The 16449-nt window shown below is 30.5% G+C and overlaps 4 protein-coding genes across 5 annotated transcripts; 2 read left to right on the top strand and 2 right to left on the bottom strand.

Moving 5' to 3' along the window:
- Positions 1-369: 369 nt before the first annotated feature.
- LOC106127477 (transmembrane protein 164) lies at positions 370-4220 on the top strand. The gene is made up of 6 exons (XM_013325557.1): positions 370-713; positions 918-1100; positions 1334-1450; positions 1532-1610; positions 1859-1959; positions 2150-4220. The coding sequence occupies exons 1-6, from the start codon at positions 579-581 to the stop codon at positions 2390-2392; spliced, it is 858 nt and encodes a 285-aa protein (XP_013181011.1). The 5' UTR covers positions 370-578; the 3' UTR covers positions 2393-4220.
- A 1364-nt stretch (positions 4221-5584) lies between these two features.
- Fsn (F-box synaptic protein) lies at positions 5585-7504 on the bottom strand. The gene is made up of 4 exons (XM_013325556.1): positions 6821-7504; positions 6410-6683; positions 6108-6198; positions 5585-5905 (listed from the first exon to the last, which is right to left on the bottom strand). The coding sequence occupies exons 1-4, from the start codon at positions 7165-7167 to the stop codon at positions 5811-5813; spliced, it is 807 nt and encodes a 268-aa protein (XP_013181010.1). The 5' UTR covers positions 7168-7504; the 3' UTR covers positions 5585-5810.
- Positions 7505-7593: 89 nt separating this feature from the next.
- IntS10 (integrator complex subunit 10) lies at positions 7594-9480 on the top strand. The gene has a single exon (XM_013325555.1). The coding sequence runs from the start codon at positions 7687-7689 to the stop codon at positions 9424-9426; it is 1740 nt and encodes a 579-aa protein (XP_013181009.1). The 5' UTR covers positions 7594-7686; the 3' UTR covers positions 9427-9480.
- On the bottom strand, positions 8422-13838 carry Taf5 (TATA-box binding protein associated factor 5). Of its 2 annotated transcripts, XM_013325554.1 has the most exons (13): positions 13601-13838; positions 13166-13351; positions 12847-13049; positions 12478-12677; positions 11814-12015; positions 11412-11595; positions 11232-11307; positions 10854-10991; positions 10443-10636; positions 10249-10362; positions 9832-10012; positions 9538-9735; positions 8422-8575 (listed from the first exon to the last, which is right to left on the bottom strand). In XM_013325554.1, exons 1-13 carry the CDS (start codon positions 13661-13663, stop codon positions 8565-8567), a joined length of 1950 nt encoding a protein of 649 aa, XP_013181008.1. In that variant the 5' UTR covers positions 13664-13838; the 3' UTR covers positions 8422-8564.
- Positions 13839-16449: the final 2611 nt, after the last annotated feature.

Raw genomic sequence — 16449 nt, 5'->3', positions numbered from 1 at the left:
TTAAAATTCACTTTCAATTTATTTAAAGAAAAAAAGTGTTCCCATAATTTATCTAATGATAATAAAGTGCAGCATTGCGTTCGCCGAGGCGAGCATTTCTTTTTTTCATTGTAAATAAAAATAGCAATAAAAAACTGACCTGCCATGTTACATATATTTTATTATTCCAACAATTTCTGCGCTTTTGCTTCTAGATAATATTCAATCGTGGTAGGTAGTCCGTACCCTTAACTATTAGACCATTGGTTAGTGTTTACATACTACATAATTCCAGTTGTATGCCAAAGCTGTTTTTAAGCGCTACTGTCTTACTGTACTGGCATTGTGTAAACCAGACACAATGTTTATGGTCTGCAGTTCTGTCACTGTCATTGTTACATTTTTTCAACCCCTCAAGCTTCAAGATTTTAACTTCGAGACCAACTAATTTTCAACCAAAAAAGCGCTAGTCAAAAGTAAGAAACGGAAATTTGGAATATGTGTTAATATTATATAAATATAATATTTTTTACTGCCATACACGTGAAACAATAATGAGTAATTAAATTAAAATATAACATTGATTAAATACGACCAATATGTTCGAGTGGGCATATAGTGGTGCAAATAAGGCTGTGCCTAGAAATGTAGGTCCTGAATGTGCTTATTTTTTGTCAACTAAAAGACAAATAATTGAAACTGTTTTAGTATCATCAATATGCATCTACACATTAGTAAGTATCTATTGTTATAATGAAAAATATTGTCCTAATTTAATTACTCTTGTACCAACAAACCAACCTACGTAATTACCACATGTCTACCAACAAAAGTAATTACCACATGTATTGAAATTAATTCAGCTAAAGTTTATATGTTAAAAATGACATTCATTACATTTTCCTCCAATAGTTTCATTGTACATTGAATTGTTTTAGCTAAAGATCTATCCCAAGTTACAAATAACAGAGAAAAAATGTTATTCAAAATATGACAGAGGTGGTAAACGCCTGTTGGTGATCCTACTATCTTTACTGTGGGGAATGGAAATTGGGTTCAAGTTTGCTTCTAGAACTGTCATATACTTGTTGAACCCTTGTCATGTTACAACATTGATGCAGGTAAGTGAGTTTTTATGTATATATATATACAAAAAAAATCTGTTGTCACTTTAATTAAACTGTTTTGGTACACTACTTACACACAAATGTTTTTAAACTTAACATGGAATTCTTTTATTATTTTTCCATGTCATTGCCTCATTTTCTGCCTGCATTAAAGTGGAATTCCAAATAAGTCATAGTTTTTACTTTTGAAAATTTCTTATGTAATGTTTTACTAATGTTTCTTTCAGATCTATTTGCTGACCGCACCACCAAGTAACACGGTAACAACCATATTTCGTATACATTTGAATTTATTAAATGGACCATTACTTGCATTCCTATTTCCTGAAACAGCTTCAAGAACGGTAAGTTACAACTTATTATGAAGTATTATTGTTCATATACATTTTATGTTTATGTAATCATATTTTTGGTTATCTTTTCAGATTTTTGCTGAAGCAGCTTTATATTGGATACAACATGGAATGATGTTTGTAATACCATATTATTTACTGAGAATTGGAGGTACAATTTTAATCTTTTAATTTTTACAATTACAATCTTAATTTAGACCATAAGCCAATTCCTTTCATCATGTTTCATTTTATTTCAACTTTCCTTAGTAAAGTTGAAAACTTTGCCTATACTATTATGAAAATTAATAGTATCATGATTATGCTAATACAATTCTAATTGCTTTATATACAAACTGTGTCGTAAATATAATATACTCTTTATAACAAGTTAATTATATTCAAAAATATTTGTTTAAGGTGTGTACAATGTAGAACCATTTTGGGACTTCAATTGGTGTATCTTCAGCTACGCCCTAAATCTTCTTTACCATTTCATCGTTCTACAACTGATTGCTATTGTAAGTATTATTATATTAAGATACAAACCTTTATACTGATATATTACTTAACCAAATCTGTGTTTTTTATTGCTTAACTCTTAAAAATGTAAGACTAAATTGCTTCAATGATTGTTGGTCAATTCGTAGATCAGTCCACAGGTGACAAATTTTAACTTTTATTAACTTGATGATGTCATTTTATTTGCAGCCAGCTCAAGTGAACTTGAACCACATGCTATGTCCGGCCATATTGGATCCATTCGATGGGCCGTGGTATCGCACTGCGGCGGTCATACATCAAGCCTTGCTTTGTCCTTTGCTGTGTAAGATTTTCTGTCTCTTTGCCGATTTTTGCCTTACTAAATTTCCTCCAACAAAAGTGAAACCACAAATGTGTGACGTATTGCAAGGAAAGGATATGGTTGTAGGAGATCATAAGTCAATTGATTAGTGACAAAAGTAAGGTGTTTATGGTTTTGATTTCGCCGAAGTTAACCCTTTCAGGGTAGTTAAGAAATATATAAATTATTATTGCCTAATTTAGGAAAGTTGGTACTTTTAATGACGTCCATTTAAGGGGTTCTTATTAAGGTTGAAACAACCTTAAGGTAATTTTAGTAAAGTACAAAATGTTTATTATGAATGTATAATAAATATTTTCAAATATAATTACAATTCTCGTAAGACTATTACGAGAATTTAGATCTGGTATCATCTGTGATCATCTGTGTGGTTTAAATTATTTTGTACTTGTTGATTCTATTTTGCGATATAAAAACAAATATGAATTTTAAAATAATTATAGTAATACTTAAATACGCTTATGCATTTTAATCTAAATACAAATATAAAGGGATAAAGGTATCGTACATCAGTGGAAATTGACATAATCCTCAAGGAAAATGGTTTTACTGGACCATCTCCTTCGGATCCTTTTCAGAATGATGTCTATTAAACTAAATATATTTAAAAAAAATTTGACTATGGTTTATATTGGTGGAGGTTTGAACAGTATTACAGGCGAATAAATAATATGGTATACTAGGATTTTAAAACGGATATATAAAAAAAATACTGTATGTAAATCACAAAGCAATTGTAGTAATATTTAGTAGCGGTTGCTAGGATCTCAGAGACCTTACTTTTTAAAAATTAAAGCTTAGGGCTCACTAATTGTATTTATGTAGATTAGTGTGGAATATTTAATGTACACAGGAATAAAAAAGTACTAAAATCTTCTCATAAGGCACATATTTAATGGAAATGAAGTTGATGTTAGAAGAAGGTAGTTTGAAAAGTGTCTTTAAAAATTTCAGACAGTTTTAAACGGTAGCCAGTGATATCGCGTAGTGTTTTTTTCACAATTTAACTAAAAAAAATGTACCTGAAACCGTAAAAGGTGAAATAATTAACGGCTAGTGTTGGGCTGATTTTGAATACGAACAATGTTAAGGCGACGTACCGTTTGGTTGAACGCCGAGTGTATATTATGTTTGAAAAGATTGCCTAAAAAGTCTTTTATGTCTAATGATTTAAACTAAATTTAATGCACACGTTCTCTTTAAATATTCCTTTTGCAATAGAAATGTATTTTAAATTAATTAGAAAATAAATTCTGAATAATAATAGCCAAATGATTCTATTAATTTAGAAGGTTAAATAAATACGTTATATGCAGAATAAATTGTAGACATTATCGGTCTAATCTGCTGCATAAACTATTGATGAACGATGAATGATGACGAATCGTTGCCTTAAATACCCGGTTATCTACTAACAATACGCGTTTGTCAAATTATTTAATAGAATGCGACTTTATTTGATGCTTTTTTCATATAAATATCTTGCTATAAGATAAAATTTGTCCGGGCTTTAAAATATGCGGATACATCTGTACCTAACTGGAAAATTATTACAATTATTCCAAGCTTTAGAAACTTAAAACTAGGGGTATATAGTGCAATATGACACAGTGAGTGTTCAAAATACTATCGATTAACAATTTATGAAATACGGTTTTCATTTCAAGTCATAGTAAAACCAAAAATTGGTTTTAAACTTGCAATAGTTTAGGTATCGATAAAGAGTCAAATTAAATGAAATTAGTTAAACTATATTGTTACTTGCACTATAGTGTGATGAGTGAAGCTGTAACTCAGCCTTTCGTAATAAGAGCTAGAACCAAATTATATATTTAAAATTCAATAAATAGATTTAAGTGCTGCTCACCAAAGTGATATGACATGTGTTTGTTTTTATAATAAATGCCTTCTGCCTTACATTACCGTTTTTTTATTCTTACCTCCACATCTACGAAATTTTTCATAAATAAAATATAAATTTGCATTAAATCATGCATGTTGAAAGTTTATATCATTGTTTTTAAGGAAGGATTTTTTTATAATGACATGAGTTTTGAATTTATATTCATAGTACAGACTAAAGTTTAAGTAATGTTGCTAATAATTTCATGACGAAATTGAACCCTAGCAAGGACAACTTAAAAACCACAAATGAAAAATCAAAGTATTAAAACACAGGAAGAACTTGTACTTTTATTTCAGTAAATTTTAAATTACAGCCGGCGACATCAGCAAATAATACACGAGGATTACTCAAGCAGTCACACCTATATTAAAAGATTCCAATTCACTTTTACAACATGCAGCATTTTCGATGTAAAAAGTGACGTATTGAAATTTGCAATATTTATTTGGAATGCGTACGACCATTGCGCCCTTAAACCTATAAATGCAATTTTGTGAAACAAATAAATAAATAAAGAAAAAATAGTGTCCTTCGGGATTCCATCGAGTCTATAAAATCAGACAATAAGCATTCACAAATAAAATACAAACTATTTAAAAATCTGCTACAAAATTATCACACAAAATTGCTTAACAACTTGATACATAAATTATGACTAGAAATATATAATTATACAACAAAATATGACTTATTTATATGAGTAATTACAAAATACCTGTAGGTAAATACATAGCTCACTTATTTAAACAGTTAAATAAAACAAAGATTAGCAGAATGGAAAATAACACTTTTCAGAAAAGGGCATTAAATAATTCAAGCCGGTCGTAAACAGCATTTTCTCTTGTCAAGTGCATTTTACAGGTAAGCATTTACTACAAATGTGAAGTGATATTACAAGAATTATAAATTTTAGTATTTACCATGAGTTTACAGTTTATATTGCTGAAACAACTGGACATAAAATATATCAATCTCATTGTAGTCAAAAGCGAGCGATAACAAGATATTTTGCGTACAAGTCATCATTATCCTGCCCTACTCTACAAAGTGTCGACAATATGTACTACTCTTACATACATCTCAATCAGTCATCTTATCCGATATACTTTTGACGTATATTTTGTGTACTAGTATTTTTTAATAATGGGAAACTTTACAGTTAGATTTTTCATATGTCCAGCATTATTTAATAAATAGTTAAGTTTTGCTCATTTTATTTTTAATCAATAAATTCATGTATTTTGAAGATAAAACTTATACTTAACATTTACTAGATCTGCCACACAAGTTAATTCAGATCATTTAATTGAAAATTTACAAATAAAGTCTCAATCTTTAAATACAAAAAATTTACCTACATAGTGACATAGCAAATAATATTCTTTGCTTCGTTTGAAAGAATACATAATATCAATAAAATTAAGGCAACAAAAAAAGCATCTTATTTAATAGGAATGTTGTAAAATTGTTAAAATGACTAGAATTAATACTTAAGTACTCCTGATAATGAAAATTTCAACGGAAACAATACAACTATCACAACTAAAGATAAATTATATCACACTCTGTTAATTGGGGTAACATATCTAATCCAAAAATTATTAACCATCCATTGGAGGTCCCAAATACACCATAGACACCTCTGTGTTTCCATAAACAGCAGATACAGTTGGATACAACTTTCTATTTGGAAGGCCTGTAAAAAACATTTATTAATTAAGATCATAATATAATTAACATACCCATAACCAAAAGGGGTAAATTTATACTATAGTAATTTCCATCTATCAAGTTCGATTTGTGCTCGTCCAACAATACATCTGAATATGCATTCTTTAAACAGTTTTATCACCCTCTATGTGTGTCAAGCATTTCTAGTAAAAATAAATTATACTAACCTCGAAATGCAACTCCTAAAAATTCATAGCTCCTTTCAAATGACAAAGTGCCAATTTCACAATCTAAAACAACTCTTATCCTTTCTCCTACCTGTAATGGAAATAAAAAATAAATGTGTATATTGAATTGTGTTTCATTTAATGCAATAATTCCACTTAAGTCAAAGGAACCAAACCAGTAAGGACTAGAAAACTATTGCCTTTTTACAAAAATGTTACATCTTTCCTACAGCCACAACTATAGTAATCCACATGTAAATTTATATTTTAGTCTACATAACTAAAGCGTAAAATATTCATACCTGATATTTGGGGCAATTATTGAGTCGTGGATAGTGGCCCTGGGTTTGACCATTATGCAATAAATGATTATCAACTAAATTCCATCCCCAACTTTGTTCATCTGAACCTAACAGTCCCACATAACCCTGACACTGTAATGGTGCATCTCTAGTAGATATTCCAACAACAGCAACAGTTCCTAGAGGTCCTTCCCATATAACTTCCCAGGCATGTCGACCATGATAAAATCCTATCTTGGCTCTACAAGCATCAGTGCTTTGAGCCACTGGATTTCTGAAAATAAATAAGGAAAAATTTTAAGGTTTATATAAGCAGCACCAACCACACGTGAAGAGGATAATGCTAGATAGATGATGATGATAATACAATGAAAACTATTAATATTAACGTTTATGACACTTTTTAAATACCTGTGTAAAGTGAATCCATTTGGTTTTATGTGAATATTCCTAGAGCAATCTCGAGGACTCCATGCGTGGAAGTGTGCTCTAAGTTTTGCTTTATAGGTTTTAACTGATGATAGTAGATCGGATCTCAATACTTCTTCTGCCAGTTTTTTATGACAGTGATATCTCCATATTTCGTGGTTCTCATCACTAAGAATTCTATACCAACTTTTGCAAACTAACGAACAATTTCGTATATCAGATAAGCTTAAATATGAAAATATTGTTTCTAAAACGTATTCTGGTATTCTATATGATTTACGATGGTCATAATAATACATTTTTCGACTAGGTTGGTAATGGATATGCATTTATATGCTGTTTAAACTTGCTTTTGTGAATAAAGTAATTTAATATTATTTTATTTCCATTCAATTCACACAATATTGATATTGATAATAAATAATGGAACTAAAGTAACAACTAGTATATATGGTGCAGAAGAGTAATTTTTTGTTGTTTTGTTGCGCTCATTGCTTGATGCTGATTGGCTCTCAAGACCATAGACAGAATCTTTTGATTTTACTACCAAAGAGTAGATACACTAAAAGTGCTAATCCAAAATACCTTTCAATTAAATCAGTATAACCAAATTATAATTACATAATTATGTTGATGTGTTGTTACGATGTCATAATGCTATTAAGTTAAAATCTGTATTCCGGTTATGGTTTTACTGCAATAAGAAAGCAAATTATGCAAATACCATAACTTTGTTTTTGCTCTTTGAGCACAATCTAACCATAAGCAACTGAAAAACGAAGAATAATTTCCTATAAGTATTTGTGATTTTAATAAAGTCAATCTAGTCGAATAAAAATAATATAAAAATGCCGGCAACGGTAAACGATTTTGTCACTGATGGAGATTATATTATCATAAGAGCTAAGCAAGCGCAAAGCGAAAATAACATTTATTCCGCTAAGGCATGGATGCTTACTGCAAAAACCTTATTTCCAACCAATTTTAAAATACAATTTGAAGCCTATTTGATGGAAAAACAATCAGGAAATGTTCAAGAAGCAGCAGAATGCTTCACTTCTCTCTTGATGTCAAGACAAAATGTCTCAAAATTATTGCCTGAAATATTGTCGATTGCTAATGCCCTTAAATCTAATGAACCTAGTTTCTTAAGCCAAATGTTTGATAATATTTGTCCAGATATGCAGTTAACAATTCTTAAAACCAGTGTTGAAAATAGTGATGATACTATGGAACACTGTCGCTTGCTAGTTTTACTTCTTAAAAAATTTCCACAACTCGGCGTCGACAGTTTGGTGAAAACTTTGATTAATACTGACAAATTCCTCTATGATAACAGATACGCTCGTTTGTTAGTGGTGGAAACGTTACCCCTACTCAGTTCCTTGGAATCTCCAAGATTACTGCAACGTCTTATGGTTAAGGCAATAGATTTTTATAATTCTTATATGTATGATGAAACTGATAATGACATAACTGATCCTTGGCAAAGACTCTATGGGGTATTAGATCTACTGGGAAGACAGCTGGGCTGGGATACATATTTAGTTAACTACAGTAACAGTTTGAATAAAGAAACATACTTCCAAAAATTAATGTCTTTAAGAGGACATGAAGATTGTCGTGAGATTTTATATTGTGGAGTAACATTTTTTTTGAGGTCACTGTATGAACAAAAAACACTTAAAGGTAATCATATTCTTGTTGAAGCTTTGTCAGACCCAGATCAGCCACCATCTAAAAGAAGAAAAGGGGATATAGAAGTAACTGGAATATCAGCACATCAGTTTCAAGCAGCAGCAAATGCTTATGAACTTTTAAACAGTAATGAACTAATAGCCAGAGAGTTTATGAAATTAGTGTCACAATTGCAAGTCAAACCATGGACAGAAGGCTTCAGTGATGAAATAGCACTTTACAGGGGAAGATACGAAGATACTACTCCTCCAGCAACTTTAAATAATTTAAGCGCAAATATAATCAGAGTATCCATTAACTTTGCCCAAAAAAAATATTCACTTTGTATTGAAGCTATTTTAGCTGCTCTATCTCAACTCCCAACTGTAGAAGGTGTATTGGAAACAGATCTTATTGTTGGAGGCAAGCATAGACATCTGCATTTCTTACCACTGACAAAAGTTGCTATTGTGCACTATTTTTGTACATTACTAATTAGAATTCTTTTAAGTACTGGCAGTAATGCTGATTTAACTTACGGACATATTTTAGTTCTCATGCAACTCGGGTGGCCACAAGAGGAGGCAATTTTTATCCAAATTTTAGATATAATAAAACAGAAAGGTGTTTTTCATTACCATCTTTTTTCAACATACATAATACACATAGATTTTCTTGAAGAGCTTAGTTTCATTTGGAATGAACAAGGAAAAAATATAGCACTAGATATATTCACGAATTCCCAACATTTGGGACAAAGAAGGATAGGCACTCGTGGTGCTGACAAAGGAGTAAAAGAAGATTTTAAACAAGCTATGAAGACACAAGTTGCAAGATGTAATGAATCTATACTGAATTTGATTATACAATTTATCACTACGGAAAGATCATATCTTCTTCAAGTACTTTAAATTATTAATAAAATGAATAAAAGTATGAATAATAAATTTACTTTTATTTATACTTAAATTATAAAAATTACCAAACAATAAGATAACTGTCATAAATAATTTATGAACTACCTTCATATGTGCCCACTCCAAGCAAAAGGTTGCGCCGAGTGAAATGCAAGCTTTTTATTGGTGAATTTTTTGTTGCAAATGAACGCAACAAATACTTTTCGTCTTTTGACGTTGAGGCGGTACTTCCAGTTTCATCATTTACTATTTCTTCTGTTATTTGAGTGAAGTCCCACAGCTTTATGGTACAGTCTAGGGAACCTGAAAATATTGATAACATTAGTAAATACATGTAATGCAATAAATTGTAAACATGTTGAATGAAGACATAAATGGAAAGTATGCCAATAGACAAACCTGAAGATAAAATAGTTCCATTGCGACTGAAGGCTAAAGCGTGTATAGGCCCAGAGTGTGAGGGAGGCAGTGCTGCAGTCAGAGACCCATTGGATATATCCCACACAAGTATGTCGCCTACGGTACCGCCCGACACGATCCACCTCCCACACACCGAGAAGGCCAGAGTAAAAACAGTTGACTGGAAAGGATAAATTTTTTAAATATTACATAGTTCCTTATCTTACTATTATAGTATTTATATACAGTAATTAAAAACTTTGCAACTAATGAACTATTTAATTTAAAGATTGCCTTTAATGTATAAAACCAATGGTATATAATAATGAAAGGTAAAAGATGTAATGCACACTAACATTTTATGTTTCTTTGCAAGAAGATTTTTATCACATATATTAAATAGCATTTAAATTTTACCTTATGTCCACTCATAACGCGGACTTGGCTTCCTGTCAGACAATCCCACATCCTCACAGTTCTGTCACTAGAACCTGTTGCTATGTAATTGGAGTTCGGATGAAATTGAACACACTGCAATATGTATCAAATTATTTGAAATTAAATTACAAATAGTTATACATTTATATAATTCATATAAAATCAGTTATTACATCAACATCCGAAAAATGACCAGTAAATAAACGTAGCGACTGATAACTGTCTGTCGCCCATAGTCTCGCTGAACGATCATGGCCACATGAAGCAAAGTAGTGGCCATGGGGTGACCACTTCACATCCCAAACTGGCCATGTATGACCTCGGTATACCACGAGGCACGTCCAAACGTGCAGTGACCACAGTCTTACTGAAATTGATTCAAAATTTTACTACCAAAATAAAATTATAAAACATTAAGTACTATTGTTGGGTCTTGTATGCATTATTGGACTTTGAATCAGTCTGGCTGTACAATTATTCAACTAAAGCACAACCAATTTTATGTTTTTAAAATTATGGAGTAATAATTAAAGCCTAGAAGTACTTAAACTGGAGATAAATTAATAAGTATAGGGTTAACTTACTTGTACTATCTTCTGAACATGATAAAAGCATTGTTTTGAAAAGATCAAACCCAACTTTGTACACAGGTCCAGAATGACCATAAAGTGTCCTACATGTGTCTCTGTCTCTTTCTTCCATCATTCTCACTAAAACATCCCCTGAAAATAAACATCAGTTACAATTAGTCCAATAACATTCCATGGCACAACAAATTTTACATATGAAAATGGACTTGCTAGTCGAACTGTGGCACTGAATGTGGAATCCTCCTGCTCCGGTCTAAACTTTTCCAAGTACTTGGCAGCATGTTCATTATGGTCATATATGAGAAACAAATACTGGATAAAGTGGAGTTGATAATTCATACTGAAAAATTAAATATTAAAAATATTACAAACCTGCTTCTTTATCAATATCTTGCAGCTTATCAGCAGATTTCATACCACGCAATCTAACTGGTGTAAGTGTCCAAACCTGCAAAAAAATTCAGAATATAAATAAAAAAACTTTAATATAGGAAAAAGAACTAGCACATATGTTACATTAGTTTTTTATTTATTCAAACTAATTGTATTTACCTTTATAATTGAATTGCTAAAACCAACAGCAAGCAAAGTGGAATCGTCACAGATGTCCGCACAGATAGCACTATGACCACTGTTCAAGAGTGTGTAGAAACATATAGATGGGAGACAATCTGGCCCTAATGGCACTCGCTTTGCGCGCAATGCTTTTACTTTCTCAATTTTGTCAGTCTCTTTTCTGCAAAAAAACAAAGGATATGAACATTGATATAGCTATGTATATATATTTATATATTTGTATATATTTGTTTGTGTCTGTACATTTGTAAATGATTGAACAGATTTCCATGAAATTTACAGTACTTTCAGGATGTCAGACATTTCTTTACATTTTTCTATGAAATATATATCTATTTGATAGTTTTTAGTGTTAAAAACTTGTTATTTTCCACTTACAATTCTGGGAGTGGTATTCTGTCAATAGGTGGAGCATTTGGGTCAGATTTTGGCTTTTTCATATACATATTTTCTTTCTTAGCTTTCTTCTTCTTAGGTTTGTCTGGTGTTTCTTCAGCTTCTTCTTCATCTTCAGCTGGTACTGGAAACACTTCTATTTCTGGTTCTTTTAATAGCCCATAATAAACTTTAGCACGATTCTCTAAAATGAAAACACATATATAAAATATATTGATTCAAATCAATGTTTAGGTGTAATTGGATTGGATTCAGGATTTTATTCTTTGTAGTCTAATCGCCCCAATGGAAAAATTATCCTGTTGAGCAAATGAATCTGCCCAATGGGCCCCTTTATTGATTCTATAGACTCATTCACACATATGAAAAAATATTCCCATTGTTCCGATCAGCTTACAGATCAATCATCCATATGTTACTCTGCCCAAAGTTGTTTGGTGTGTATTAATTATATCTCATGGTCAAATTGTTACTTAATCAATTTTTTTTAACTGTAAAGGTTTGAAATTCTGATAGATTTTTAGTATTAATACAAGTTGATATAGTTTGAGGCAAAAAGTTGGTTTATATTTTCTAATCAATTAATTTGAAAAACTTGATTTATCAAAATAAATCTAAGTTAAATATTTATATATAGTATGCTAACCATTTCTTGTAGCTTCCCCAAGTAGACCACCAGCTGTGGCTCGCACTTGCGCCTGATTCCTACCCGGGCCATCATGAACATCAATCTGAATGTGGTTATTAATTATGTTTATAATTACAGTTGAACTCTTCTGTTCTTGCAAGAATCTTTTTAACTGAGATGACACATCTCTAGACAATTGCACTTCAAATTTGTTTGCGCTATAAAAAATATATAAATTACATATTTACAAACATGAGATTAGCACTACTAATAGCATTTGTTATTTATAATATTTTCTTATAAAGGTTTACTTAAAAGGGCTAAGGACTTACATTTTATACATAGTTTAAGCATAGAGATAAAAATTAAATAATTACTAAATTGTACCTATAAATTTGAGCCAACTCATTGAACTTTATTTGATCTTTGTGTTTAACAATACATAGCTTGGCTAAATCATCTTGATAGTAATCCTCCTGCTCCGGTCCAAACTTTTCCAAGAACTTGGCAGCATGTTCATTATGGTCATATATGATAAGAAGCAAATACATGTGCACAAATACTGGATAAAGAAGAGTTGATAATTCATACTGAAAAATAAATCATAATAACTTACTTTTTTGATTGGCATGCAAATCTTAAAATTTCCATTACATTTGTAACTAATTTACTGTATACTATTAAATATTAACCAATTCTATAATACCTTGTAAACATCCAATGAGTTTTCAATGAATTTTTTAAGACCTTCATATGCAAACTCATAACTATAAGGGTCACTTTCAGTATGATGGGCAGTGAGAATGCTTGCTATTTCAACTTCGGGCAAATTTAATGTTTCATATTCGGCATCCCCTAAACTTGCTTCCTTTCTTAATATTTCCTCAGTGCCCTAAAATTACGTGCAGAAAATACATTACAACAACAATGTATGTTGGGTGCATGAACCCGGTGGTATACCACGACCACACAGAAGACAAGCCAGAAGCGTGATTAAAAGTAGGCAACGCATCTGCAATTGCAGATTTCTACGGGCAGCGTTCGCTTCGTTATTTTGTGTAATTCTGGTGGTTCTTCGTTTACCGCCTTATAATATAAAAAATAATGATAGATAACATGATCGAATACGATATGTTCATACTTTTAGATTGTATTTACGAAGCAATTGTAGGACAGCTAAAAGGGGTGTAGATTTTTCAGCCATGTCGAGTTTAGAAATTCACGATTGTACTGGTAAAAAATAGCATACAAAGTGAAATATATGCAAAAGATTAATTTCGTGAATTACACCCGAATTTAAGGCCAAGCACAAATTCAATCCATTTCACACAAACAAACCAAGCAGAAGTGTTGTCAAAAGTCAAAAGTTAGTGTTATTTGTCAAATGTCAAATTTAAGTAGTGATGTGATTGAATGTGATCAAAGAGTATAGAGTAGTTTGAGATAGTTTTAATTTTTTATTTTCCACAAAAATCGATTTTCTATTATATCGTTCGTATCGCTTGTTCTTCTAACACATTTTTCCATAAAATATAACTATTACATATTATAATGTATCCATCTAAAGTATTTTCAATATCGTTATTGTTATTAATATTGAAAATGCTTTAGATGGATAATTGAACTAGCTAACGCTGGAAATTCCGCCTAGCACAGTGCATAGGCTACATTTTTTAATTCTGCGCGGACGAAATAGTGGGTAGAAGGGAGTTACTCGTAAGAAAGAGTTGGATAAAAATGAAAACACCGTTTTCGTACAATGATTATAATTTGCGCTTTTGGGTCTATTACAATACATAGAAAGGACAACATATAAAATTTAATATCACAATTAAAATGTTTCATAGAAGTATCATTATACAGGATAAAATTTAAACAAGCAAAATTGTAAATTGTAAATTTATTATTAAATTAAAATTTTAATGTTGAGTGTCCGTCGGGCGTAAATTGCGTATTGCTATGATAAATCAAATAAAATATGTAAGTCTATGAAAAATGTATTAAGTTTTAATCCATATAAACAATTTTAGAGTAATTTATATAATACATGCACGTATAGCTCAAAGATAGTATAATCTGACCCAGCTAACGATTTAGTTTGCATAAAATTAATTAATGAAGAAAGTTTAGATATTGAATTTGTGCAATGAACAAGCTGCATTAGTAAATTCATATTTTAATTTATGTAGTTTAGGGAACTTTGAACGGCATTTAAAAAAAAAGAAGAGAGACGTTACATGAACATAAATGGTACAGAGGAACATTTGTCTCCAAACCAATAGTTAAGTTGCAACGTAAACTGAAGTTGAAAAACACACAAACTTACGGATGAAGAGTACTATTCTAAACCTATAGGATGCTTATAATAAACGGTAAAACGTTATTTATAAAATGGTATTTCCGTAAGTATAAAAGGTAGAAAATGTAATAAGCATTAATTTTGCGGGTTACACAATCATCTAACTTAAGCACCTAAATATTTTGTAGTTAATTTCGCTCTATAATAAAACTAGATACGTACAGCGAATTCAACATGCATTTATAATAGTTGCTCCCCGGTGCATAAGTAAAATAAATTGCTTTAAAAGTAGTCGCAGTCAGCTGGGACTTATGAAAACGTCGAGTTTTTACACAAAACATGCAAGTATGTACGTACGGTATTTTATACGTGTAATAAATTGTGTACAAACGTTTATTTGTATTTTTAATAAAACATTATTTCTATCATTTGAATACATATTTCTTTTGCCTCACGCAGGAATATCTAAGCTGAAAGTATAGTTAGATTAGGGTAAATATTTTCTTCGACGTTAATCAACAGAATCCGACAGATAAGTAAATAATGAATATGCGTGTTCGTAATTTATTTTAAAACATTTTTTTTACTTACAATAAAGAATAGCAATTCTGTAACATTAAGCATTTCTATTAAAAATCTAGTTAACTAAAATATAATAAATATTATTAATAATACATAACAAGTAGAGATAAAACGTTTTATTTCTTACATTTGTGCGATTTTTCAATCATTTAAATTTACTGTATTTTCTTTGAATAAATAATTATAGTAAGATATAACAAATTTTTAGTTTATTTAAATAATTTTTATTTATGTCTGTTAAGTTTTAACGAAGATTTAGACGAAAACGATATAGATAAATGTCTATATTTAAACATAACTAGATATGTATGACGGGATATTAGATTTCGATATAAGAGGCTTTATAATGTTTTCTAAAACCCTTACTATTTTCCCTTCCTACTCGGAAATAATTAGCAAATTTACTGTGGGTTTCCGAGACCAAAATGTCCGTTTAAAATACATTTTTATCTGTGTTTTGTCAAAGATAATGACAGAGATTTTGGTCTGAGACACCAACGGTTAATGTTAACTTCTATAGTCGTCACAATACAGATTTATTTTATATTATTGTACACTTGAATCTTCGAATTGCAAACAAGGCTATTGAAAATTTAAATAATTGTCCTTTTGTAATTATCGAATATTAAATAGTTTCCGATTCGTTGGTTTGCATATTTTTAATATTGTATTTTGTAATAACAGCAGTAAGTTCCATGTTGTGACGACTTTATATCGTTAACATGTTCAGCCTTAATCTTTCTATTATCAGGTATCTAGGTACATACAAACAATATACCAGTGAAGTAGATATAGCTACAAGACATTTTTGGGCCGTGTTCTGTAAAAAATACAGTTTACATTTCAAGATATTAATATTTTAAGGTTGGTTCTAACGTATAAGTTAAACTACGTTTTTTTTCTATTTTTGGTCGTCGGTAAGTAAAGCTATAAAATTTAAATTACCTTCAAAATCACCTACAATGCCCTAATTTATAACAATTTACTCTAACAAAAAGCTGATAAAGATATTTACTTAAACCGATGTTATCCCTTCCTAATAATATAAAGAATTACCTCTCAATGATTAGTATTCTATTAAACTAACAATGTAATTGACGAGACCGAAA

This window comes from Papilio xuthus, unplaced genomic scaffold, assembly GCF_000836235.2.
Source record: "Papilio xuthus unplaced genomic scaffold, Pxut_1.1 DF824655.1, whole genome shotgun sequence".
NCBI classification, from domain to species: domain Eukaryota; kingdom Metazoa; phylum Arthropoda; class Insecta; order Lepidoptera; family Papilionidae; genus Papilio; species Papilio xuthus.
This window is presented reverse-complemented; position numbering and strand designations above follow the sequence as displayed.